The sequence below is a fragment of the Coturnix japonica genome, chromosome 1 (assembly GCF_054131305.1).
Source record: "Coturnix japonica strain WE chromosome 1, WE-NBRP24, whole genome shotgun sequence".
Lineage (NCBI taxonomy): Eukaryota > Metazoa > Chordata > Aves > Galliformes > Phasianidae > Coturnix > Coturnix japonica.
In genome coordinates this window covers 152,051,104-152,077,578 of record NC_140663.1, presented here as the reverse complement: position 1 = coordinate 152,077,578, position 26,475 = coordinate 152,051,104, and the positions used below count along the sequence as shown (strand labels likewise).

The 26,475-nt window shown below is 39.8% G+C and overlaps 1 protein-coding gene across 14 annotated transcripts in view; it reads left to right on the top strand.

Moving 5' to 3' along the window:
• ENOX1 (ecto-NOX disulfide-thiol exchanger 1) overlaps positions 1-26,475 on the top strand; it is a 365,975-nt gene that overhangs the window by 313,046 nt on the left and 26,454 nt on the right. For all 14 annotated transcript variants that reach the window (XR_014948654.1, XR_014948652.1, XR_014948653.1 and 11 more), the window contains one exon: positions 11,694-11,878. Coding sequence is in view for 10 of the 14 variants with exons in the window: in XM_085554466.1 (XP_085410592.1) it covers positions 11,694-11,878 (185 nt within the window). In the remaining 4 variants the exon portion in view is untranslated. The remainder of the gene's footprint in view (positions 1-11,693; positions 11,879-26,475) is intronic.

Genomic DNA, 26,475 nt, shown 5'->3' with positions numbered 1-26,475 from the left:
GGTTTTGAGATGCCTGTGCTGTTAGACCTTGATCCCACAAGCTTACTGCCTGCTGCTCAGTGTTTGCACTCACCTTCTGCTCAACACCCACACATACAAAGTCTTAAGCAGTGGCTTACCCAGAAAGTCTGGTACAGGGAGTATTTTACTGTTGTCTCTTTAAAGTTCTACACTTTAAAGTTTCAAAAAAAAGTCTCTGTTTCTGGAAGGACTGCACATACCACCAATCCCTCTAGAACCTTGCCATCTGTAAGTTCACAACACAATTAATTCTTTAGTAGCTGAGAAAATACTTACTAAACATGTTAAGTTCTAGAGAAGCACAGAGGCTTGCCTCAGTGTGCGGATACTGTGTGTACTGAAGTCAGGATGGAGAGGAGAGAGGTGGTATTTACTTGGAGATATAATTCTCCTGCATGGTCTTCTATTCTCATGAGGGATAAGTCACTCAACAAAAACTACCTATGAATGTGACAGTCAAGAAATTCCAATCTTCTTGGAATTCTTCGAAAGGGTAAAAATGTGGGAATACAAGAAGGACTGTATTGGAGCAGCAGCTGTGGAGCAAGATAAACAGCATGAGAACCAAGGACACCTTTAGAAGAGGAAAGAACAGCTTGTGGCTCTGATTGGATAAGCGCCCACATGAATGGTTGAAGAAGTGTTTGTGGAATGATCTGTTGACATAGAGGGGTGAATAGGAAAGCTAGGAAAAGAAAACTTGTGAAGGTATATAAGTGATGTGAGAACTTGCAATAAAGGATTTTTATTGTTCACATCTGAGTCCATGCATCAGACGCAGCATAAAAACAGTATTCCCATATTTAAGATCCATTTTTCTTCTGAGACTAAAGTAACTGAGAAATTATTACAGCACTACACACAATTTTAAAGAAAAATTAGCTCAGCATTCTAATCCAGTGCAAGGTCAGGGAAGTAGCTGGATAAATAGTCTCCCACAGTTTAAGGCACAATGGAATTTTTAACAAAGGTTGTTGATGCTCACATTTATATAGAGCATTCTGCATTTACGATCAGCATTTGCCTTCTATAAATCAGAGCAATTCAAAGCACTGCAGTCACCTAAAGCAGTCAGATCAGCCCTTTCTTATCCTAATGGACATGACAAATTGAGAGATTCACAGGAACACTGTCAGGTTTGCTTCCAAACAGGTTTGTTCCCTGCAATGACAGTATCTTCATATTTATTCATCCTACAGATATTTTTGCTCAAGTTGTCTCAGCAATGCTGGACCTGAATGCAATTCCTAGTTTAAATGTCAACAGTAGCAGTACAGCTATGCATCCTATTAAGGCCAGTTTTTATTTTTTAAATCTGAATGGAATTATGACCAATTAAATCAGCACCTAATAACCATTGATAACCTACCTATGCAGAGATTTATCCATATATAGTGATGTGTAGAATCTTAGGTAATCTGTGTATCACATCCACACACATGCATAAAATCCATTTATGGCATCTACATAATGTTAACATAGAATCTGTGAAATACTGAGCTTTCATCAGCATATCTTGTGTGATCCAGCTTTCAAAAGTCTGTACTTCCAGGTGCAAGGCAACATGAAAACAAGTAGTGTTTTTCTTTACTGATGTAGGTCATCAGTGCCACTTGGCATCTTCCCAGTAACTAACACTTTACTTACTTAAGTGAGCCTATCTCTTCTCTCTTGAGACTGGAATCTTATCTGTCATTTTTAGTGTTACACTAATAGTCATTTCTTGAAAATTATTGATTAGAGGAAAAATTCACTTATTTCCTGGCATCCATAAAGCACTGCATCTGCAGAAATGTCTTAATTTCTCAATTAGAAAAGAAAGGGAAAAAAAGTTAAAAGCAGGACTTCTAAAAGAGATTCAGTACTCAGCTAAATATATTTAAATAAGACAGTGCTTTTTCAAGTAGTTATTGGTAAACATAAAGCATAAGTATCAAAGTTATACCTCTGCATTTTCTTAGAATGATTTGCTTCCTATGCCTCTAGTTCAAGGGGGTAACCAAGTAGGAATGACAACACACAAGCCCCCATCCAGCAGTCCACCCACAGCAGTGTGTGGTGCTTCCCTCTCCTGTGCCCTCACAGTGTGTACCTTACCCATTGGGATTGGTACATAGGTGGCAATAGAAGAAATGTGTCCCAAAAAGAAGAGGAAACAGAAGATTTTTGGTCTTTAGAGGTGACCTGGAGAATTTGGTCTCAGCAGGGCAGACTAAGTAACAACTGTCAGAATTCCATTTCCAAGTTACATAGATGCCAGTTCTCCAAAGAAATGCTGTCAAGCAAAATAGACCCAAAATGTGACAGGCTTTGAAATTTTTTGTAACAAGGTGGTCTCTTCCAAGTTCTAACTATGCATTTCGGTAATGTGATGTGACATCTTTTTAGGGATAGTCTGAAGTACTTAATGCTGCAATTTAGCTGCAACTAAACTGGGTAAAAGAGCTGGAGAATATACTGCAAAGTAGGTATGAGTGAGAGCAGAGAAAAATATCAAGACACGACAGGCAAGTGGAAATTACAAGTCGACAAAGGTTTGAAGTCGGAAGAGGAAACGACCTGAGCAGAACCAGCACAGAGGAAAAATGAGGGAAGTATGAAGAAAGTGGTAGAAAGATGAGTTAAAGTAGGAGATTAGTTACATCTGTTTTGAGGCCTTTGAGAAAGTCAGTTCATTCTTCTCATCTTTTGAGCCACTTGTTAAACTGCAGTAAGTAATCTGTATCTCTTTCCTAGGACTGGATGAAACGGTAAAATGGTTTTCCCTTGAGTTTTTAACTAACAGTCAGAGTTGTGAAGAACATAGTGAAATGTCTAGAAGGTCTGGAAGCTGCTAATCTAGAAGCTCAAGCTCTCAGTTAATAATCTCTCTCGGGCTCTAAATAAAATGTCAGATATCATGAGACTCACCGTAGCATCACAGGAATTGGCAGCACCACTCCCTGGGGCATTCTTAATCCACCTCAGAACCAGCATTTGCATGTTACTTTTTGCATGCTACTTTGCTAGTTTTGTTATTAGACCCATCTGGTCTGTAATCTGCCCTCCTTCTCCCTACACCTTCTTTGCTGTTTGCAAAGAGATATGCTTCATTACACAAAAAGTAATAAGCCTTCATAAATTGCTTGGTGAGCCATGTGTGCTTTAAACCTGGAAAAGAACAGCGCTGTTGCAGAAGTCTGCTAAGCAGGATTAAGTTTTGTAAACTGAAACAATCTCTATTCATAGAAATGCTTTGGTTTCTCAAATGTTGCATCTGTTTGTCGTGGATGGGATGGATAAAATTGCCAATAAATTATGGTGGAATTTTTCTCTTTTTTTATCTTTTTTTTTTTTTTTTGAGGGTTGTTTTTTGGTGGTTTTTTTTTTTTTTTTTGGCAGCACCCTGTTTACTAATTGTTCACTAGCAAATCTTACGTGAAGAGGGAGTCTGAAAATAATTCTCATGAGTATTCAATTTGAACATCTGGCATCATCATGAATGTAACGGGTATAATGAGTTTCTCCACATTGAATGTAAGCAGCATGGTGAGGAAAGGACTTTGAAACAACTGCACCTGAATAAAGGTTGTTTTTAAAAAGGAGATCTCCCTCTCAGTGTGTGAGTCTTAATTCCCACTAACATTAATGACAATAACCCAACCACATATAGGATAATTAGTGCCCTTGAAGTTTAAATTTGCAGTTTCTGAGACATTCAAATGAAGTGTGCCTAACATTAGGAAAAATGAGGAAATTGCTTCCTTGTTTGGTTGCATTCTGTCTGAAGGGAAAGAAAAAAAACGATTTATGGCTAGATTAGCTTGTAATTGCCCCAAATTACTTATTTTTAAATCATTCTAATTCTGTTTTCAGAGTTTATTCAGGCTAGTTCAGTAGCTACTTTCAAGTTTTAACTGAAGGGGTTATTTAAAGAAGCCAAGTGACATAATTTGTTTGTGTAGAAACATAGCATAACAGTGGAAGAGACATATATAAAGAATGCTACATAGGGTTAGTGTTGCTTTTGTCTGTTAATATCAGACATACTTCTGTGCGCCCACTTTTGACATCTGAATGTCAGTGATTAGTGATGTAGTAACAAAAGAAATGAGAAGAAAGGGGAGGAAATGGAAGCAAAGGAAGGAAGAGGGAGAGGAGAGGAGAGGAGAGGAGAGGAGAGGAGAGGAGAGGAGAGGAGAGGAGAGGAGAGGAGAGGAGAGGAGAGGAGAGGAGAGGAGAGGAGAGGAGAGGAGAGGAGAGGAGAGGAGAGGAGAGGAGAGGAGAGGAGAGGAGAGGAGAGGAGAGGAGGGGAGGGGAGGGGAGGGGAGGGGAGGGGAGGGGAGGGGAGGGGAGGGGAGGGGAGGGGAGGGGAGGGGAGGGGAGGGGAGGGGAGGGGAGGGGAGGGGAGGGGAGGGGAGGGGAGGGGAGGGGAGGGGAGGGGAGGGGAGGGGAGGGGAGGGGAGGGGAGGGGAGGGGAGGGGAGGGGAGGGGAGGGGAGGGGAGGGGAGGGGAGGGGAGGGGAGGGGAGGGGAGGGGAGGGGAGGGGAGGGGAGGGGAGGGGAGGGGAGGGGAGGGGAGGGGAGGGGAGGGGAGGGGAGGGGAGGGGAGGGGAGGGGAGGGGAGGGGAGGGGAGGGGAGGGGAGGGGAGGGGAGGGGAGGGGAGGGGAGGGGAGGGGAGGGGAGGGGAGGGGAGGGGAGGGGAGGGGAGGGGAGGGGAGGGGAGGGGAGGGGAGGGGAGGGGAGGGGAGGGGAGGGGAGGGGAGGGGAGATGGAAATTTCAAAGAACTTAGAAGCTGGTCATTGTTGTAAAGTTGGACTGAGAAGATCCTTCATAGTAACCAAGGTCTAGCTTAGTCTTACTCTTCCAGAATGTATCTTTGAGGTACCATCAAAGAGCTGGTTTTCCAAAATATCTTTGAGCTGCAAACAGTGTAACTAAAATTTGTTCTCAGAGCTGTTTTTGTAGAAGGGTTTAAGAAAGTCAGCTGTGAGACAGGGGTAATAAGGGCCTCAAATTTTCTTCTGTCAGGAGATGAGGACTGGTGGAGAGACCATTAATGTTTCCATCTGCTTGTAGGACCTTCCCTTCCTTCCCACCACCTCAAAAATGTCCTGCAAACCCAAACTTTCCACTACTCAAAAGTTGTAGGTCACTTGTTGGCATCAACATTGCACACACTGTGTCAATAAAGGACCATACTCAGATCCTTAGGCTGTAGCAGAGTTTAATTTCCAGTCAACTGAAGCCCTGAGAAGAATCTTCTGGGGCTCCAGAGATTGCTTCTAGTGCATGAAATTGATTTTTTTCCTTCAAGACATCCCCAGTCTCAGCTTCACATTTTCCTGGCATGTGCCAGCATGCAGAAAACAGTGCCCATTGCTCACTTTTGAACTCCTCCTCTATACACCTAGTCACTGTCACAAAACCCCCCATCTCTCTTGTGCTATCACTAAAAATCCTATCATTCTTCCACTTACTTAGAATCACTGAATGGCCTGGGTTGAAAACGACCACAATGATCATCTAGTTTCAACCCTCCTACTATGTGCAGGGCTGCCAACCACCAGACCAGGCTGCCCAGAGCCACATCCAGCCTGGCCTTGAATGCCTGCAGGGATGGAGCATCCACAACCTCCTTGGGCAACCTGTTCCGGTGAATCACCATCCTCTGAGTGAAAAACTTCATCCTAATATCTAACCTAAACCTCCCCTGTCTTAGTATAAAACCATTCCCCCTTGTTCTATCCACTCATGTAAACATGTTGTACCCCCTTCATTTTATACATTCCCTTCAAGAACTGGAAGGTCACTTTTCTTAATATATTGAACAAATATCCAAATTTTTCTTTTGTTTCATCTCACTTTCTGGATTCTGACTTCTGCCATGTGACCTTGTGCAAGCCCTTTCTCAAGTTAACATTCAATGTATCATAGAATCATAGAATCAATTATGCTGGAAAAGACCTTCAGGATCATCAATAGTCCAACTACAGAGTTGTTTCCTACAAATCAAGAGGTGGATACAGTACTGCTCAAACAGGAAGAACCCCCTGACATTACAATTTCTTAGTACTTGTGTTACTTGAAACTACTTTGTGCCTTCTGAAAGAAGCTGAGATTCTGAATACAGCTAAGGAAGCGTCAAAAGCTGTCTTTGCTAAGAGGACTGTTAAGTTTGTTTGTTTGTTTGTTTGTTTGCTCGCTTGCTTCCACACATTTCCTTCATATATAATAGTTTCAGATATAATAAAAAAAAGGATCCAATTATGGTTGCCTTCAGGCAGGAAAAACAGACAAATCCTCCTTAATGAAATGTAGCGGCTGCAGAGAAGTTTAGATTCAAGAGATTCTTCTGTTTAGAGGGTATGATGATCTACACTGACATTCATTTCTATTTAAAGATTTTCTCATAACTGTAAAAACCAAGAATTTTTAGTACCTTTCAGATATCTGTGCAGCATGTAGAGAAAGGCTTATGTAAGAGTTCATACTATTATCTTAAAATCTTGAAACGCTGTTTTATTACAGAATCACGGAGTATCAGCTAATATCTTCCATGCTTGTTATCTGCTAAGACTATCTTCCTTTCTAATGACAACTGACAGTTGTTGTAAGTTATTGTATAACTTACCCTGTTTCCTACAGCTTAAAGACATACCTCATGACCTCCTAGATCCTCCAAAAATGTTTTCCCATGCTGACTTTCCCCTAGTCATAGTGCTTCACAGTTCACTTATTTGAAAAACAAGCAAGCTAGATAGAAGCCAAGGAAAACTTCTATTGTTTGTATTTATAGTTGTGAACTCTATGTCATTATTTCTCTCCTCTTGTACTTGTTTAGTCTCTCAAACTGAAAACTCTTTGAAGTAGTAGCTGTTTCTGGCAAGCTGATTATTTTTTTTCTTTTTTTTTTTCTTTCTTTTTTTTTTTTTAATGTGGGTGTTTTTGGTTGGTATTTGTTTGTTTGTTTATGACATTGCAAATGCTCTGCAATTGAATTGGTGCAGGCAAAAAATTTCCATAACAACAGCCATCATTTTGACAGTTCTTGATGTTGTTCTTGTTGATATTATCAAAAGGAGCATTATATCATTTTAAACCCTGTTTTTTTATGACAGGAAATTAGGATCATGGCATTAGTAGAACTCAGGCAGAAGGAAAGCTTGGGAATATATTCTTCATCTGTTTTCATGACACTGTATTGGTGCACTGGCAAAATTTCCAAAACCCTGAGAATTTCTACTAAAGTGGTTAGACCAAAAGTCTTAAGATAAACAAATAAAAAGTTGTCAGTTTTATGATCCATTTCTTTAGAAGTACCTATAAGAAAGAAAAAGTATCTGTAGGAAAACTTGTGCTATCAGATCATGGGGAAGTCTATGCTTTTGAATTTACAGGAGAGTTTTCTGTTGTTGCCATTGCTCGGTCATTTGTTTTTCAGATATTAATTCCAGATCGCTACAGATCCTGAAGATAAGCTACTGCCTATGCATTTCAACCAGGAGTGTCTCCCATATGTGAATTAGTAGTCTGTCGTTAATATTAAATGTAGTGTTACAGATGTTATTAATGCTCAGGTATGTGTTAATAAAACTGCTAGAAATTTATGCATTATCCCCATGTTCTGCAATAACTATATACATATAAAAACAGAGGTTTGGTTTATTTCCTGGCCACTGAGTAAGTTATAAAATACCAAGATTACTTGTAATTACAATTATTTTCACTGTGTTGACTTAGCCTACCTTGTGTTCATTGGGCAGCTATTATGCATGAAGTTAGGTATAACCAAAGAAAGCTAAATAAAAGTAAACGGCACAAATCAGTGCTGCTGATATAAAAAGCACACACCTAACAGCATCTGAAATAGATGACCTAGAAAAGTAAATTGCTTTTTTTTCTTTTCTGACACATCAGTTTGAGACATATTTAATACGCCTTTAGACTTCAGTGTATTTCTGATCAGCCAGTAACTTCTTTTTTTCTTTTTACCATGATATTTTTTTATGTTGGATCTGATCTGGATCCACTGCATGTTACCAGTGTTGGGCCAGAAGGCTGTTGCTGAGGCACTGCTGCCTCAGAACAAGCAAATCACACTAATCTCTTAGATGTCTTCAATATATTGATGAGAAGGCTTCCCTGCTTACATATGTCTGATCTTCCTGTAGCTGGTTCTCTGAGACTGACAGGTATCCATTTGCGGCCCTCCATGAGAATGCTATAAAGTCTATGTTGGGCTGGTTGCCAGCTGTATCTGTTCAGGTACAAATATCCTCTTCTGCTTACATTACGAGCAGTTATTTGGATTCTTGTCAGAGTTTCCTTTTGATCTAGCTTCCTTCTATATAGTGCTTCTGTAAAGGCTTTCCACTTTAATTGTCTTTTATCCTAAGAAGCTTTCTAGTGTGTCTCAGTGAGGGGTTCTGTACATGAGTATCGGAACTACCAAACTTAAAATGGAATCAGAAGTTGCAGTGGGGTAAGCTAAGTAAACTTTTTAAGCAAAATATGCACCCCTTGGCTTTATTAATGACACAGTAGGAAAAAATAAAAAAAAAAAGTACAAATATAAAAAAATATTTACTATTTAAAATGCAGATTCTATTAAATCCAAAAATTCTCCATAAATTTTAGTTTAGTATTTAATGAGGTTTGTTTCAATCTGCATAAAATTTAAGCAAACCGCTCTATTTGGGATAATTGCATTGAATCCAGAATGATTTTAATTCACTAAAATATAAATAACTTTAAATTACTGTTGTGATATGCAAACAAAAAGAATCCTTTTGATTTTGTTTCAGAGTTACCCGGTACTGAATAAGATGGAGCCCCTGGGGTCTACCAGATGTCTTCCTTTGACTTATGCTCCATTTGATGACTTTTTTACTAACCACTTCATTCACATTAGGAATAGAGTTTTTTGTAGCTAAAAATTAAAAACAAAAGAACTGTGTGTATCAACACCATATAGTTAATGATTTCATCTAAAAATAATTCATCTGAAACCTTGTGACAGTGTAGAATTTTATTATACTGCTGCTGTATGCTTTGCATCCTTCTTATTTAAGGACTTACTTCAACCTTGGACTCTGTTTTGAATTGCTTACTGTGAATGTCTAGGAAGAGCCCCAGATCATATAGTAATTTTGATAACTTTTTGGACACATCTAAGAGTCCTGCCTAATATCACAGACTGATCTCTGCTTATGCTTCTTCTTGCATTTCAGGCTGTTCGAGATATTTCCCTTTTCTCTTAACATACGTTGTTACCTCTTTCAAACACAGCCTTTATTCTTCTAGGATCTGGTATATAGGTTGATGGGGCACCCATCCTTGCACGGGACTTCTTGATAGTATGGTAATCTCATTATTAATATAGATCTTAATATGGCATTCTAAAATAATTGTAAAAAAATAAAATAATGATATTTATAGGTGCGACTAAATTTTTATCAGCTAAAAAGCTGTGTTGCATTTCTACAGGAAAAACAAACTCTTGGCTCTGCTGTTTGTATAGAGCGCAATCTGCAGCATTTGGATGAGTGATTTTTAAAATCCTAACAGGTTCATCACCTATAGGTTGTTTATTTTCACAACATGTAGAAGACGTTTCCATTTTCCCTACTGTAATGCTTCTGTAGCGGACAGAAGTGCTGTCCTTAGCCCCAGTCAATAGCTTGAATTTATCCATGTGGGAAAAAATAAGTTCTCCATCTGGGCCATGATGAGGCCAAGAAAATGCACCACAGGAGTTTCTCCAGTTAAAGCAGCCTAAAGCTCAACCAAATCTGGGTTTCTGGCTGGAACTGAGTATTGTATTAAATGCAGCTCTTTGACTGGGGACAGTCCAAGTGGTGGAAAGAAGGCAATACAAATGGCTGTCATTTTATCTAATTATTTACCTCTGGACATAGCAAAGACAAGCTGTATTTTCAAGTAATTTGGTTCAAATCCATTACATAAATCAAAGAATAAAATTTTGATTAAAGTTTTTGTTAGACTGAGGTTTTTATTTGCTCAGACTCTTCTTTCTATATTTTTAGCATAGCTTGCTGGCTCTCACCAAAAAAAAAAAAAAAAAAAAAAGAAAGAAAAAAAGGGATTTCATCCTCTTATTTGCCCATTGGACTCATCATTGTAATTTCTTGAGGGTATATTTTGTCACGGTAGGATGATTACATGCTTTTCAGAACAATTTAATTTGATGTAACAATACTGTAACTCTTACTAAATCTTCCAGAGATACTCTGTAGAATATCCAAATTAAGTGCAATAACCAGTCCATGCCTATATTTTAATACTGGTTAACTCTACTTTATTTTGGATGAAGTATTTGTATTACTTTAAAATTAGTAAAAATTATCTTGGAAAAAGATAAATGTATCCTACCAAAGATAAAACATTTCTTTTGGTAATGAAATACCATGACATCTGAATGCTGCTCTAGTCAAGTGAGGCCTAACATTAAATGGAGTTAATATACAATTTCTGATAATTTGGAATTTAACCATATTGCTGTTGTAGGTGGGCAAGAAAAAATTCTGTACTATCAAGCCTGAAATCATTTAATCAGGAATCTAAATCAGTTACGTGCTTCAGTTACCAAATGTTGATAGAATTGGCTATGGTAGATTGTTGTTTTTTAATTATAGCTGCCCTGTAATATTGTTGTGTTATCAGGTTCCAAGAAGGAAATAGTGTGGTATGATAGTTTGATATGCCAAATGACCACTCATACTGCCAATACGTAAATACTACCAGGGGTGAGTTCTTCTATGGGATGAAAACCACATCCCTAAAGCAACGAACGCCATACTTTCCTATATGTATTTATGTTTAGATAATTTATTTAAATAATGTTCCTGCTACATGCTTTATAGCCCTCTGCCTTTTGCAACACAAATTTTAGCTTATATTGCAGACTGTGCAAGTCATTTGGCAAATGTAATTTCCATCCCTGCATACTAATCGATTTCTTCACAAACACCTGCTATCAGTTATGATAATAAAAATGCCATTCTAAATTGAAAAGGGGCCAAATGGAGCTTCCTAAGGAAATGACTTAAGTGTCTTTCAATGTCTTTAATGTAGTAATGTTCTTGTAGTGCCAACACTTTTTCAGAGCATTTGCATTTTATATAATTCTACTCTGTTGCATCTTTTTTTCTGTCTTAATGGATTCTCATAACCATTGCTATGAAGCAGTTTGTAGGGAGATTGGAGAGGAATTTCTGTGTTTTGTCTATCATGGGATTAAATCCAGACAACCTGACATAGTCTAAATTCCTTAGCACAGATCTGATTCCATATCACTGCACTAGCTTAATTATTAAATGACTGTATCAGATCACATAACATCATGGGAAAATGTTGCAAAGTTGGGAAGTGTTTTGCTTTTGGATGCCAGTTTCTTCCTCAAATATAAGCCTAAGTTTAGCTGCTAGATTGCAAGTAGCATCTGAATTATCCAGGGTCACTTTATGTCTCCTTCCATCCCATGAAATAACTTCCCAATGACAGCCTTTGCCAGAGCCTAATCGTTTTCAGCTCTGTTAGGTCTTGTCTCAGCTCTGAAATGTCTCACTGGCTTTCATCTCTACTGTCATCTCCTCTGACAATATTCTCCATGTTATTTCTAAGGAAACAATCAACTTACTGATTTATTCTCATTTTCATTTTCTCTCAGCTCTAGCTGCCCAAGCATACGCGCTTAAGGAAGAGAATGATAGTCTTCGATGGCAACTGGATGCTTATAGAAATGAAGTGGAGCTTCTGAAACAAGAGAAAGGACAGCTCTTTCGAACAGAAGAAAGCCTTACAAAGGATCAGCAGCTACAGTTCCTACAGCAGACGATGCAAGGCATGCAGCAGGTATTGCTTTGGAAGGAAAAAACAGGTCTTCTCTTTTAGGAAAATGCTGCCAAGGATCTATTTTGTATGCAAGGTTATTAGTCACAAATTACTACTTTGACTTCTTTTCAAAATCAAAATCTTGCTGATTTTAGATGGGGGGAACAGGAGGAGGATCTGGGGACATTTTTAGGGACAGTCATTTTAGGAATCCCTAAACTGTAAACCCATTGATCATTCAAGAAAGCTTTCTATGCATGTTGTAGTTAGGAGAAAATTACTTTGGTGCATCCTCTACTTTTCTCCTCATTTAATCCAATTAGCCTTAATTTTGCACAGGAGCTCAGGAAAGTTTTTTTTCAGCTTAGCAGAGTGGTACCTTCATTTGCATTTGTCCTGCATCTTTAGATGCATCTCCACTTCTCAGCTTCATCTTTTCTTCTGCTGACTCTCCTTTGAGGATCTCAAAGATCTCCAGTTTGTCCTGATTTCCCTCCTGCAAATTTGCAAATGGTCAGTAACACCAGTATTATCTCCCAAGGTTTTATTATTTTTTTCTGATCCACAAATGTAATGTTCCTATTCAGACAATTTTTAAATGGTTCAGTGCAACAACAAAGCTGATAACCAGTAAGCCATTAACTACTGTGTGTCCCCTTAGGAGAGACGTGGGTTTCTACATGCATTACCCTGTATTTGACAATGTGCTCCTGATACTGAGCAGGTCAAGTCTTGCCTACCACATCCAGACCTGTTCTCCCACTGCTTTCTCTCAGATGTACATTAATATATAAGCACTTTTTGTTCAATATGCATGCATATTACTTCTTTCCTGCCTTGACACATACATTTGGCTGCTACATAACAGAGAGCAAGGGCAGTGGCTCACCATGACAATTGGTTGGGTTCCCATCTAAGAATACCCCTCCAGTGAGGAAAGGCTGAGAGAATTGGGCTTGGTTGAGTCTGGAGAAGACAAGGCTCTGAGAAGACTTTGTTTTAGTTTTTCAGTACTTAGGAGAGGCTCAAAAGAAGTACGTATATAGTAAGTAATAGGACAAGGAGAAATGGTTTTAAACTGAGAGAGAATAGGTTTGGATTAGATATAAGAAATTCTTCACTATGAGAGTGGTGAGGCACTGGAACAGGATGCCCAGAGGAGCTGTGGATTCTTCATCCTTGGGAGGGTTTAAGGCCAGGTTGGATGGAGCTTTGAATAACCTAATATAGTGGAAGATGTCCAGCCCACAGCAGGGTGTCTGAACTAGATGATTTTTAAGGTCCTTTCCAACCAAAACCAATCTGTGATGCTGTGATGCTACAATTTAGAAAAAAGCTGCTCAGCTCTGTCACTGCAGAGGTTAATTTGGCCTTGTTCATGAATGCCCTGAAGCGACACATGTCCTCCTCAATCACTCATGGTTGTTAGATTCCAAAAGGAGACAAGTTGTACCCACTTCCAGATTGTACTAAGCTGGTTTACAGGATGAAACTCCACAGCCAGGAGATATTAACTTATGTATGAGCTGCCTGGCAGGATTAAGAATTGCACTGCTATCACAGAACCTATCGAATCCAACCAGTCTACAAATCCTGCTTAACACCAAATAATGGAGCACAAGATGAGCTTAAGTACTACACATGTGTTTATATGAACATAAGCCCCATCTAAGCCCTCAGAGTTTTACCAAATCGGTTGATTTATCATATGGAAGTGTATTTTGGACTGAAACAGAAAAGAAGTTGTTGATCATTCAGGAATAAAATCTTTCCTGTACTCAGGAATAAAGCTACTGATCAAAAATACTTGTTTCTGTGTACCGTAGATGTGCTTAAGGTCTTCTCATGATCTTACTTTTCTGTAAGCGGATACTTACTTATCACAGTCTTTGTTACATTTAACTGCATATAAAATATTGTTCTAAATTTCAGCCTACTGCTAATTCTCCATTAAAATTAGTGACAAATCAGCACAAAATCAAAAGACTAGAGCCCTAATGCTCATTTTGCATTTTTTATCATTTCCTACCTGGGGTCTGAATGAAGGATAATCAAGACTGGAGAATATAAATATATTACTATCATAACTTCAAGAAAATGTTAAAAACACAAGCCAATAACAGAGAATGACTTACTTTTCTTTCTGTTCAGCTGAGCAATGGACACTATAGACACAGTTCCTCTGAGAGTTTTTATGCTCGTGACAGTTTTGCTGTGAGGTTGAATTTTTCTTGTTTGCCATCCAGGGGGGTTGAACCTACCAAATCTCAGTGGGATATAATTAGAGATGGCCCAAGGAGCTGGAGAAGACATTGCAGATAATCCAGTCTGACAATATGCTGAGGAGGGCAGCAACACAGAGGCACAGGAGGTGGAGTTCAGAATATTTGGTGGGAAATTATCAGTCAATTAAGCAGCTGGATGATGGCTTTGGATTTCAATGATTAGCTGTAGTCATGACATCTCATGACCTTTGTGCTTTTCATGCAGTTCATCCATGAATATTTAGAACTAAACCTTTGATTTAGGTAGACTTTGTTTTATCTCAGCTTGGCTTTGTAAGTGCTGAGGGATGACAATCTTAGCTGAAATCCATCAGTATAGCAGGTGCTCAGCATCTATGGAAATCAGTCTCCCTATGAAATATTAAACATATACCCAGAACTTGAGTGGTAATAATTTAACAAGAAGACCTGTATTCTCTTTTATCCTTTTCTATATATTAAAATTAATGTCAGGCAAGGTAAACTGAGTGCCACTGAATTCCCGAATCCTACATATATGTCAGCATTAAAAAAAAGTATTTCTCCCATCTCTTTCCTCTCTATTTCTCCCACACTTTTAGAAACCCTTTTTTCTTCTAACTTTGAGAACTAGAGATTAATTGATTTGAGCTGCAGTCTGTAAAGCAGATTTATCTGAGAAAAAGTGGATACATTTTCAGAATCAAGAATTTATTTTATTTTAGTTTAGTTTTTTGGAAACATTTGGTGCCAAACAATAGCAAATAGCACAACCTCAATGTATTTTTAATGTAATTCTACCATCTGGCCATTTTTCAGGATGCTTTCCCACATTTGCAGGACTGATGAAATGTATGTTTATTTTCTCTTCTATTACTGCTACTGTTCCAAAGTAGTGACAGCAAAATAGCATAGATGTTTGCTTATGAAATGCACCTTTTGGGCAATAGTAGCAAGCTCCCCATTTATTGTGTCTAAAAAAGAATATCCTTTGGACTAATGGCATTGAACTTATGGGGTTTTGAGTCAACTTTCTCCATAAAACTGTGTCACAGTTTAATTTCATACCCGCTGTGAGATCTCAAATAAATGGAAATAATGTCTTGTATCCATGGCAACAAATGAGATACACTTTACCTGATTTTGAGATGGAAATTGAATTAACTTGTCACCGCTGCATAGGTAGCACTGCCTTCAATTTATTTCTATATGTGAACACACATACCAAGCAGATCACTTTTCAAATGGTCCCATTTTTCAGCAGTGTTTGGTATTCTGTAATACAGTCTCTGATCACAAGGAAGGATGTTTTAGTTTTAACTATTTTTACATTACTTCACAGCATGCTTTTAAGAAATTTTTAAATCTTGACTCTGAAATTGTTTACCAGATACATTACTACAGGTAATGCAGAAAGTAGCACCTGGTAGTGTTGCTTGATGCTTGCCACTGGTAAGGCTCAGATTTCAGCAGGTATATAACTTGTCTAAATGTCAACCTTTTGGTTTGGCATATTCTATGTGGAATAGCAAGTAGAATTCTTTTAGAAGTCTTTCAAGAAAAATCTTTCAGTCCTTCTGAGAACAAAGTTTAAAAGCACAAAAAATGTTTTTCTTGATTGTTGTCCACCAAAGAATATTCCTGCACTTGTCACCTGCATGCTTCGAAACAAGTGATACCGGTGAATCACTGTTGAGTCAATGATGTGGTTTCCACATCCTTTAAAAAATCTACCTGAAGCTGAAAAGCCTTTGAAAAATCTGAATGTGCCACGTATGTGATGTCAGTCATCAGCACACATCCAAATAAATCCTACATCTTTACTGGGCACTCAGGGTTGTTTGTGAACCATCTCCATAGAGCAGTCACTAGTACAGTGTGTTAAACCTCAAGGTAGTTCGAAGCCTACAAAGCACCATTCAGATCCTGGAAATATACTAATTCCTTTAGCATGGATCTTTACTTGAACTAGCTTTCTCCACATTTTGATGAGGTTTAATTGCCCAAGGTATGGCGCCGTGTTTGCATAACTATAGTAATCTAGCTCATTTTCCAATAGGCTGCTGATCTGACACACTGCTTCACTGCATTGTGTAAATATGCCATACTAATGTTCTTTCCTTTCACAGCCATTTGAGCATGATACAGTACAGACTGATGTAAATTCCTGTAAGCAAGGCCATGATCCAGAAATCCCCATTTTAACCGTCCTTCCACCTGAGTCTTCTCCATGATATTTTCCCTACAGTTCTACTGGTGCACATGCTGAGGTGTGCTTGGGACATGTGAGAGACACTTCATAGCCCAGGTTCCCCAAGGGGACTTTTTCATTATCTGGGCTCAGGTTCACGCTCCTAACATACAGTGACAGCACAGGCTCCCCTTCGTTGGTGGTGATGCATTAAAATCTAGCCACAGGGTTATTGCATTAGTGGGGGATGTGCAGGGGTGCCTCACTTAAAATCACTGCTCGAGGTGAAAAGCAGGAACAATAGGAATAGTCGTGGGTGGTAAGCATGGGGCTGACATGAAGGCTTAGGCACTGCTGCCACTGCCATGGACTGTTAGCTCTGGATGTCTCAGCAGGAGGCTGAACACATTCTGACCCTGTTAATGACCCACATGGGTACTACTCTGATGCAGCATGATGAAAGTCCTCTTTTGTCTTGTCTTCTTTCTTCCGTTCCTCCCACCCCAACCCCTCCTCCCCCCCCCCCCCCGAAACAGTATCAAATTTACTCGAACAGCAATACAGATTCTAAAACTGAATGTTCAGAAAGCAGGAACTGCCAGAACTACAGACTCTTTATTTTGCTCTCTGTGCCTCAGGGACCCTTCCCTGTTCTGTTCTGCAGACAGGGAGTGCACAGTTAATTATCACCTATTCAATACATCCCTGGCCTTGTTGTTCAATATGCAACACAGAGCCTTTCTGCGACGCCACATTACTCATGACATTTCCTACAGAGAACTAGCTTTTGCAGTTTACCAATCATTTAGCATGTAAAATAAATAGCACATGCATCTGAAAATTACTCGTCTGATCTTAAAGGGCTCTTGATAAATGCCAGATGACTAGAAGTCATTTCAGGCTTTCAGTGTTCATCCAGGGAAGAACATTTCACTCTGTGATGTGCCTCGTAGTTGTGGTCAGGAGGGTGAGAATTGCTGCCTTGCTACGGGAGAACACTGCAGATCCCCCCTTAGATTCACTGCTTCCCTGGGGACAAGGACTGTGGGATGCACACAGCCATTGTGAACTGGATTTGGTCTCTAATCAAGATGGCACAAGGGTCCTGGCTCTGTTAGCTTTTTTAAGCAAGACAGTATAAATAAAATGTAAGCACAAAAGCCAAACATAGTGTTGGCCTCACCATGCTGTCACTGAAATGAGTTGGTCTTCTGACATTATCAACCACTGGAGCAGAGCTATCCATTTCCAGATCACTTAAATGGAATGGTTTTTTTTCCCCCCCCATTAAAGAACACTGCTTAGGTCCTTCCTAGCCTATTTTGTCTGAAAAGAAGTTTTTTTCTCATACAATTAGTAGAAGAATCTACTCTTCCCGTGGTCCACTCTCCTTCAGTGAGAGCAGGAGAAAAAGCTCATTTACGTCCAAGAAGGGTCAGTAGTAAGTAGGATGGGGCATCACGACAAACTTTGATCTCTTTTCCACTATCTACCAAATTTCTGTAAGCCTCAGCTGGCATTTAGGCCTGCAGCTCTCAGATTTTTCACAGATGTTTGGTTGTTAACTGTCACGGCCATTCTTTTCTCTCACTTGGAAACTCTGTCACAGGAACGTTTGTTGTTGGCTGAAAACTGCTGAATCCAGTCAGTGCCATGATCATTATAACTACCATTTACTCTTAAATATACAGGCTTTAGTATCGGTTTAGTGCTGAGATTAACATCATTGTAGAATAGATGAAGCATTTTATGGATATATGTGTTAATATACCCTAAAGGCAGGGAAGCTTTGTACTCCTTTATATCCACCTACCTTTTGCACACCAAATATCTATTCAGCACATAATCCAGCCATTGTGCTTATACACAAACATAACCTGATTTTTCACCAAATGCAGTACTGAAGAGAAGGGTAAATAAAAGAGAGAAAAAACATTACCCCTTGTACTTGCTTTTTACCTGCTGAATAAATAGACCAGAATAATTAAGTTGGAAATGTTTTTATTACTCTACTAAATATGAATTCTAATTAGATCTTCCTGTTTTCCTAGAAAAGCAGCACTAGGGTAATAATTGCAATGCTGATCATTATTTATAAATTTATGGGGATTGGATACAAGATAAGAGCAAGGAACTGGACCAAATGTTCTCTTCCAGGCCAGTCTCTTGTTTTCCTGCCCTGCTGTTGATGTTTGGATTCTGGTAAGAAATATGTGTCCAGGATGGGGAAAATCGTTCTCATTAATATTATTTTTATTCCCTTGTGCTTTCCAGGGCTCTGAACAGAACTGTACATGTCCAAACATCCAGTAAATACTTAGTCTTTCTGATTATATTAAAAAAAATAATAATAATAAATTTAAAAAAAGAGCAGCAGTCAATTAAGTACTAATTGTTTCCCATGTCTCAGACAAGCCAAAAGATTTGTCCTCTGTTTTCAACAACCTTTCCTTACTAAAAGTAGTGCTTTATTTCCCATTTCTGTGACCACTCCTTCAACAGTTTCAGAGGAAGAGTAAACAAGGGACAACAGATTCTCTAAGCACCATATTCTTGATTGCTTTTATAGTGGTGAAAGGATATAGAGTAACATATTTTTGCCTGCTACCAATGGTAAAGCTGAAGTGAGATTGGCAGGAAGAATCAACACTTTGGAGAGAAATAATCTGGTGTACATGTTTGATTGAAAGTATGAAAGAAGTCAGCTAGTATCTTCATTAGCACACTAGTGTAGTCTAGTAGCAATGATGTACAGGTCTCTTAAGTTCTACAGCCTAGCAGTCTTATGTGAATTATTTAAAAGATCCTAGCATCAACTTCCTGATTACATAGTTTCCAAAAGCATTTGATGCTTTCATTACAAGGAACTCTGCTTCCACTGCAAGGGGCTATATTTAAATGGAAATAACACTGGGTAAATTCATTCTTTTCCCTAATGTTATTTGTCCTTCTAGTTAAAATGTGTCATGTCTTTTTGCGCTCCTATAAAATGAATATTTTTTCTTGAATAGGAAAATGAAAATTTAAAAAAAATCTAATTTGATTTGCTAAAAAAGAGCATGCTATATCATGCCCATTTGCAGTCCCATGAAAGAACAGATGTGGTGGTACAGTTCAAGTGCCATTGCCTGGTGAAGAGGTATCCACAATGGACAGGTACAGGTTGGAAAGCTGGAGAAGAAGAGGTTGCTATGAATGGATGATCGTGTCTTCTTTTGAATGTGTATCATGCCAGGTACCAGCCTTGTAGGACAAATATGAGGGCAGAGGGAACCTGACATTCACCTAGGATCAGCCCTCTTTCTTTGATAAGGATTGGAACAAACTCTAAGTTCATCTGCTCATACATCCATTGCTAGCAAAAGACAAGGGCTATATAACATCAGTGACCTCATTTGGCAGAGGTAGGAGGGGGCTTTATTGCTGAGATGCAATTGGCTTTGTCCAAACTTCTCCCCTCCACAGTTCATTATGAAAATAAAGAGCTTGTGCAATCTGCTATAAAAGGCAAATCCTAGAAAGGGATTTCTGCTGCTAGCACAAAGTATCTGTAAACTGGAAGGATTTCACTTCTGGCCAGAAGGTTGGTCCTGAAAGGTCCCTAAGGACTTCAGTCTTTTCATTTGATGTAACAGTTCATAACAGACTTAAGAGATTATTTGTCTTTCTTGACTGGAGTAAGAGAAACTCTTAAAAACTGCTTGACAAAGAGAGCTGTAGATTGTTAAGCTATTCTTTGCACCATCCACATTCTCCTTCCACCTGATCCACAATTCTAGACACAGCCTCTTATAGTTAGCATGGCTGAATTGCTCTGCATCATGGAAACAAAAGAAACGGAGATCTAATTATCTGATATCTATTATGTATTCTTTAGTATCATACAATAATGTAAGTAATAAGGAGCCTCCAAATATCACATGCTCAAAGCAGAATCAGCTCTGGAGTTGTTTTGCTAGGGGCCTAGTCTGGCTGATTTCACACTTCCTCCAAGATGGAGAGTCCACAGCTTCTCTGAACTCTTGTTCCAGTGACTGGCTACCATAATGTGAAATGTAATAGAAGTGTAACTCATGTCTATTAGCTCACAGTCCTTACCTGAGAAGAGCCTGACTGCATCTTCTCCCTAATGTCCCTTCAAGCATTTACAGTTCCATCTGTCTGTTTTCTCACTTGACATATTTCGGTCCTGCCTACTCCTGTGCTTGGTGCTGTAAAGATATAGGACCTCTGCGGTCAATCTAATAGCTGGGGATGGGAGCATAACAAACATCTCTGCAAGGAAGTGGCAGGACAATGTTCTTCATTATTACCATGATACTCACATGCTCTTCAGGTGTGTGCTTTGCTTCCCAGACCCTCACAATGTGGTTAACCCACAGAGTTAACATGGTCAGGATGCTCTTTTCCTCTGGTCAGAAGGAAAGCTCACTTTGCAGGTAAATTCCCTAAACAAGCTGGAGATGGGCTGCTGACCCTATGGAGCTTTCACCAGATCAGAGAAGGAAGATCAGGACTGGGTCTCTTAACATTGCAAACCCCAGGTGCCATCCAAACAATCATATCCCTGTAATTACTATGACATTGACAGTCCCCGAGAGATGGGAATGATGAGAAGCACTGCTCTATTACACTGTGTTACCCTTTCCTCCCTTAAAAATAAAATCCACAATCATGCTCTTTATTTTAATAATGCCTTGTCATACATCAGTGTGGCATGTATGTCACCCTTATTGCTGCAACATGGCTAACTTCCTCAAGGGCTCATTTCTAAAGCTTCTTTGACTTGTCTTTCACATTCCTCTGTTTCCTTGGTGATTTGTCTGGCCTCATCAGCGTCTTGTTACTAATGCGTATTTGCTCAGCTGGGAAGTCACTGTCTCATTATTCAAGCCTGCCATGTGCTGGCCATTTGTGATATGAAATCTTGTCTGCCTTAGAAATAGACACAAACACCCTTCCATCCTGTCCACTGGCAGAGCGATATGTATTTTTATTTTGCAATTGATCGTGTGCCTGAGATTTCATTTTGATTCATTATTTCTTTTCCTTCCACTTGAGGAGGACTCTGCCAAGAAATATTTATCATTGTTCCCCTCTTTATTTGTGAACAGCCTGAAAGACTTCTGAAACATTTTTTTTCCCTTGCTTTTCCTTGCTGACTTTTGTCCTTTTCCATCTGGCCAACTCTTTTTTCTTTCTATAAAATAAAGTTGGAATTGACAGCATAAAGCTTGCTTTGGGATGAAAAAGGAGAAAGAATAAAGCCTTGGAAATGGGCATTGTAAGTGGGCACTTAAATTTTTAGGTTACCTCTGCAGTCCTCTCAGCGCCTATTATTTCACACTTTTTAGGTCTCCAGTTCTGGTGTATCATAAGGGAAATGTCTGCACTTTTGTTCAGGTTGCAACTTGCTTTGTTTTGGTTATTTTTTAGGGTACAAGCCTTAGTGTCTTCAGGACTGAAAAAGGTAACCTTGGGTGTAATTCAGCCTGCCTTTTTGAGGTATATGACTCTTGACTTCATTTTAGGCACCTAGTGGACCAGAGCTCCCCATTTTTCATGTACAGGAAAGTAAATAAATCCTTCATTGGTTGTAAGTGGAAAACAATATTTTGCCTCCTAATATCATGTAGATAACATTTATAATTCATTTGCCTATGTTCACTAGTTGTCAAAGGTACTTATTCAACTGGTTTAGCACAGTTAAAATGTGTAACATCATCCCTCCTTGGCTGATATTTTAAAGGAGTTTGCCATAGATCTTTTCTGGTCACTCTGCAGCTACTCCAGAAACCAGAGGATGAGTCCAGTTGTGGCCAAATGGGCTGGGTTTGCTGAGACTGCCTGTTCCCTGTGATCAAAGGCAATGCTCCTACCTCAGAGAAACCCTTTTGTCTGAACTTCTGCACTTCCCTTTCAGGCAACTGTAGAGAACAAAAAAATAGCAAAAATAGGACCATTCAGCAGTGTAACTGCTAAACTTGTGGCAAACACTAGTTTTCCTTTTTCATTATTCTGTCAGCCTTCTAGTATCCTAAGTACTGCCTCAGGCCTTGTGGTCTCCTCTGATCTGCCTCCCTTTTCTTAGCATTGATGGTTTCGTTCTGGCAACCATGCATTCCTTCTGAGAGCCTTTGTCTTGCTAGGCTGTGTGTATGCCTTTCTAGATATGTCCATAATTTATATTTAAATGTACATAAGTAACACTGCCTTCTGGGGAGAAAGGAAGAAATGTGAGCTGGGAGGTGAAGAGGAAAAAGAAGGCATGTTTCATGATACACAACAGCAAGCTATTACTTTCCCTTTAGGACTTCTCATATATTTCAAGGCACTGTGTGTTGTTATGTTGTTAGCATTCTTGGCCACGCTGGCACCACATTGTACACAGTCTGAGTAATTCAGCTGGCTCCAGTAATGCCATCTATATTTAATGCTTCAGAAGCTGTGAAGACTGGTTTAAGATGGTAATTTTGTGTCTGAGCTTGCAAGATCTACACCACATGGGCAGCTCCAAACCACTGCTGACAGAGATTCAACATTGGAGGTGGGAACGTGTGGAAAAAGATATATTAAAAAAATAATGCACACGCACACACACTTCCCTCTTATATAAGGAAATCAGCTACTCATATATGTACAAGGAGGAATTTGGTCCTCATGAATGAAGCAAGCTTAACTTTGACGAACTGTATTTGCCAAAGCAGCTCCAGAACTTTCATGGGAAACAGGCATGCTGCCTTGAATTTTTATATATGCATATATATTTTTAACCTAAAACACATTTATTGGCATCTGGAGAGACAACCATTGCATTAATTCTCTCTCCTTTCCTGCCTCCTCTCTGGCAATGCCAGTGATAGGACATAAGTGATATGTACCCATCTGATCTAGATCTACTTCAAGGCTTCCTCTCTTAGGGACAGCCCAGCAGCCACAATGATAAATAGCTCTGTTTGCACACATACCAGCTGTGCTTCCAGACCAGTACTGGTGGAGCTCTAGGCTTTGTATGGGATGCCTTACTCTGAGATGCTCAGAACTGGATCTCAGAAACTTAATCAGCAATGCATGTTTTCAAGACTTCTTCCATTCATCAGTTAGACCTGGACATCTTTCCCTGCTGATATTAGAAGCAGAGTTGATCTCCCCTGAGCAAACCGGACAATTGTTGACTGAATGACATGGCTGTGCCACCAAGTTGATGACATTGAGGCTTCAGGAAATGGCCAGAGAGGTGAAACAGGATTGAAGAAAAGGTTATTTTGATAGCTATGTTGGCAGAAACTCTGAGGCAAGCCAAAAGAACACAACAGGCGGAAAGTGAGGTAGCAAATGTGTGGGTGGGTGGGCACTGGAGGAATCTCTGGTGGAAGACCTGGAAGAGGCAGTGAAGTATATGGAACAAGATCAGTCAGCAGGAAGAGCAAAATCAAGGAGAACATTTTTGTTTTGTTTTAATTGATCACGGTATGTACTTGCAAGCAATCTGAAGGGCAAAAACATATTTCTATAGGATCAATTTTTAATAAGCACATTCATGTGGAAAAAAAAAAAAATCTGAATAATTAAATACCATCATCTTGGCATTATTCATTGCAATCGTTATGGAGTGGCTGTCTGTTTATATGCAGGCATGACAGCAGTTACTGTTACAAAACTTGTCTCATTCCTGCCAGTGTAACATCCTCTTTCCATTTGCTTCTAATTTTGCCAGACATCACGTGTTTGTGCTGAAATTTTTCAAGCTGATCGTCTGTCTTGGTCTGATATTTTTTTTTTCAGTCAAAGCTACTTCATCATTTCCTAAATTAAGACTAGAAGGGAAAAAGATGTAGTTTGGCAGTTATAATTCCTTTTACTTGTTGGTAGCATCAACCACTTGGGAAAAAAAAAGCTCTGAAACTGACCCATGTAAAATGAGCATATTCTGGAGCTTTTAGAGATAAATGCAAGGAGGAATAAAAGAAAAAAAGGTTAAGTCCCCAGGCAGTGGTTACAAGGCTTAAACTATTCTGGTGTCTCTAGGGGTTGGATGGGAAGATCCCAGTTCTGTGAATGAAAAACCTTATGTGTGACTGGAAATGTGGTACATTAGTTACAGACGTCCTGTTTTCCATCTCCATGAAACTGGAACCGTTTACTGCCTTGAAAATATGAGCGGAGGGACACACAGAAAGCCTACAGTCATTGGCAGTTTAACTGTTAAGACTCCTGGGAAGTTTGATTTCATGTCAGGTGATTGCAGTATCAGCTGCAAACCCATGAAAACCCATACAAACCAAGAAGATTGGATGCATCCTGGGATTCCTGATCCTAACTGGCCTGAAACCAAGTGCAGTGATGCTGAGTGGGGAGTATCTGTCCTTGTGCTTTCTGAGTGTGTCTGCCACTCCAGTTCCTCCCATGCTAGGCCTGCTCTTTGGAAATTGCCTCAAACACAAAGTAGAAAGTCAGGATCAAAGGAAGGAGGATATAATTAGACTAAAGCACAGCAGGAGACAGCAGTGGTAGATGTGAAAATAAAACAGCAGTAGTTTGTGAGTTGGTCTGTGATATATAAGACTTGGCTGTGGAAGAATCATAGCAGTTAGTTAGGATGAGGATTTTAGTGTTTCCAGTGAAAGTTCAGCCTATAAGTGAATGGCAAAGATGGACTTGAGACTCAAGATTATCCAGGTGGGAGCTTAGATTGTTCGGAAGGACAGCTCTAGGGTTTCTCCCAGAAGCTGGAGTAAAATATCTGAATTGAGATGAAGGTTTGATCTAGAAGGTAGTGGTATTCTTCTTGGATTGGCAAGCCTATTCACTTCCTCCAGAGGCTGTAGAGCAAACAGGATCCCTTGTGTGGTTCTCCTCGGACTCCCTCATGCTTGTAGCACTGCACTGGGAAATGTTGTTAATCAAATCTTACATTTGAGGGTTTCAGCTGTTTGCCTGGAGAGGCAAAGAATGAATTTCCTTCCCAGGTATATAATCAGCTTAAAGCATTTCTGGATCATGTGAGGATCATAGAATCCTTAGAGTTGGAAGGGACCTTAGAGGTCACCTAGCCCAACTCCCCTGCAGTGAACAGGGACATGCACAGCTAGATCAAGTTGCCCAGGACCTGATGCAGCCATGCCTTCAAAGTCTCCGGGGATGGGTCATAAACCCCATCTCTGGGCAATCTGTTCCAGTGCCTCACCACCCTCACTGTAAAAGGCTTTTTCCTTATATCAAACTTAAATCTACCCACTTTAAGCTTGAAGCCATTTCCCTTTGTTCAGTCACCACAGACCCCGCTAAAAAGTCTCTCCCCTTCTTTTCTGTAGCTCTCCTTTAGAGAATGAAAGGCTGCTATCAGGTCACTTCAGAGCCTTCTCATCTCCAGGCTGAACAGCCCCAGATCCTTCAACCTGTCCTTGTAGGTGAGATGTACCATCCCTTGGATCATCTCATTCATTTTCACTTCTCCCTTTGAACTGTCAGAGACTGGCCACATTGGTGAGACATAACTGCTCAGGGAATGGAGATGGAGATATCAGAGATGGACAGCCTGTGCCAGTGAAAAAATACGTACTCAAAGTGAGGGCTGTAACGGTGCAGAGCAAAGGAAAAGCACTCGTCTTGGCTAGATTTACTCTGCTTAATGCTGCCCAAGTTACACTTTGCCCTTCTGGCTGCCAAGACACGCTGTTGACACAGGTTCTGTTTGTTGTTGACAAAAACCTTGAGATGCATTCACTTGTCAACCTGGATTATCGAGGGCAAGATGAGGCAGAGAGTGCTAGCACTTCCCTGTAGCTTCTGGAGAAATCCAGAGGGAGCATGAAGTAGGGACAGTGGGGAGATGTCAAGGTGAGCCTGACACCATCTTGGCCACTCGGAAATCCCTTCTTTCTAAAGTGTAAAAAACAACTATAAATATCCTGGGAGAAGATTAATGATCTGTCTTAAAACATGAGATTTCATGAGGTGACCAAATTGTCCCTTTGGGGCCAAAAGGTTATGAAACATTAGGAAATCTATTACTGCACTATGGAGCTGCCTGCGGAACAGTGTGTGACGCCTGACCGTACAAATGCATTGTATCTTCTGAAATTGTAGGGAATGGTACCCAGCAGGCAAAATGAACACAGGTCTGAGGTGGTGATCAGATCCTGGTCAGGAACACACCTAACTGGACTGTAAGAGAGTGTAAG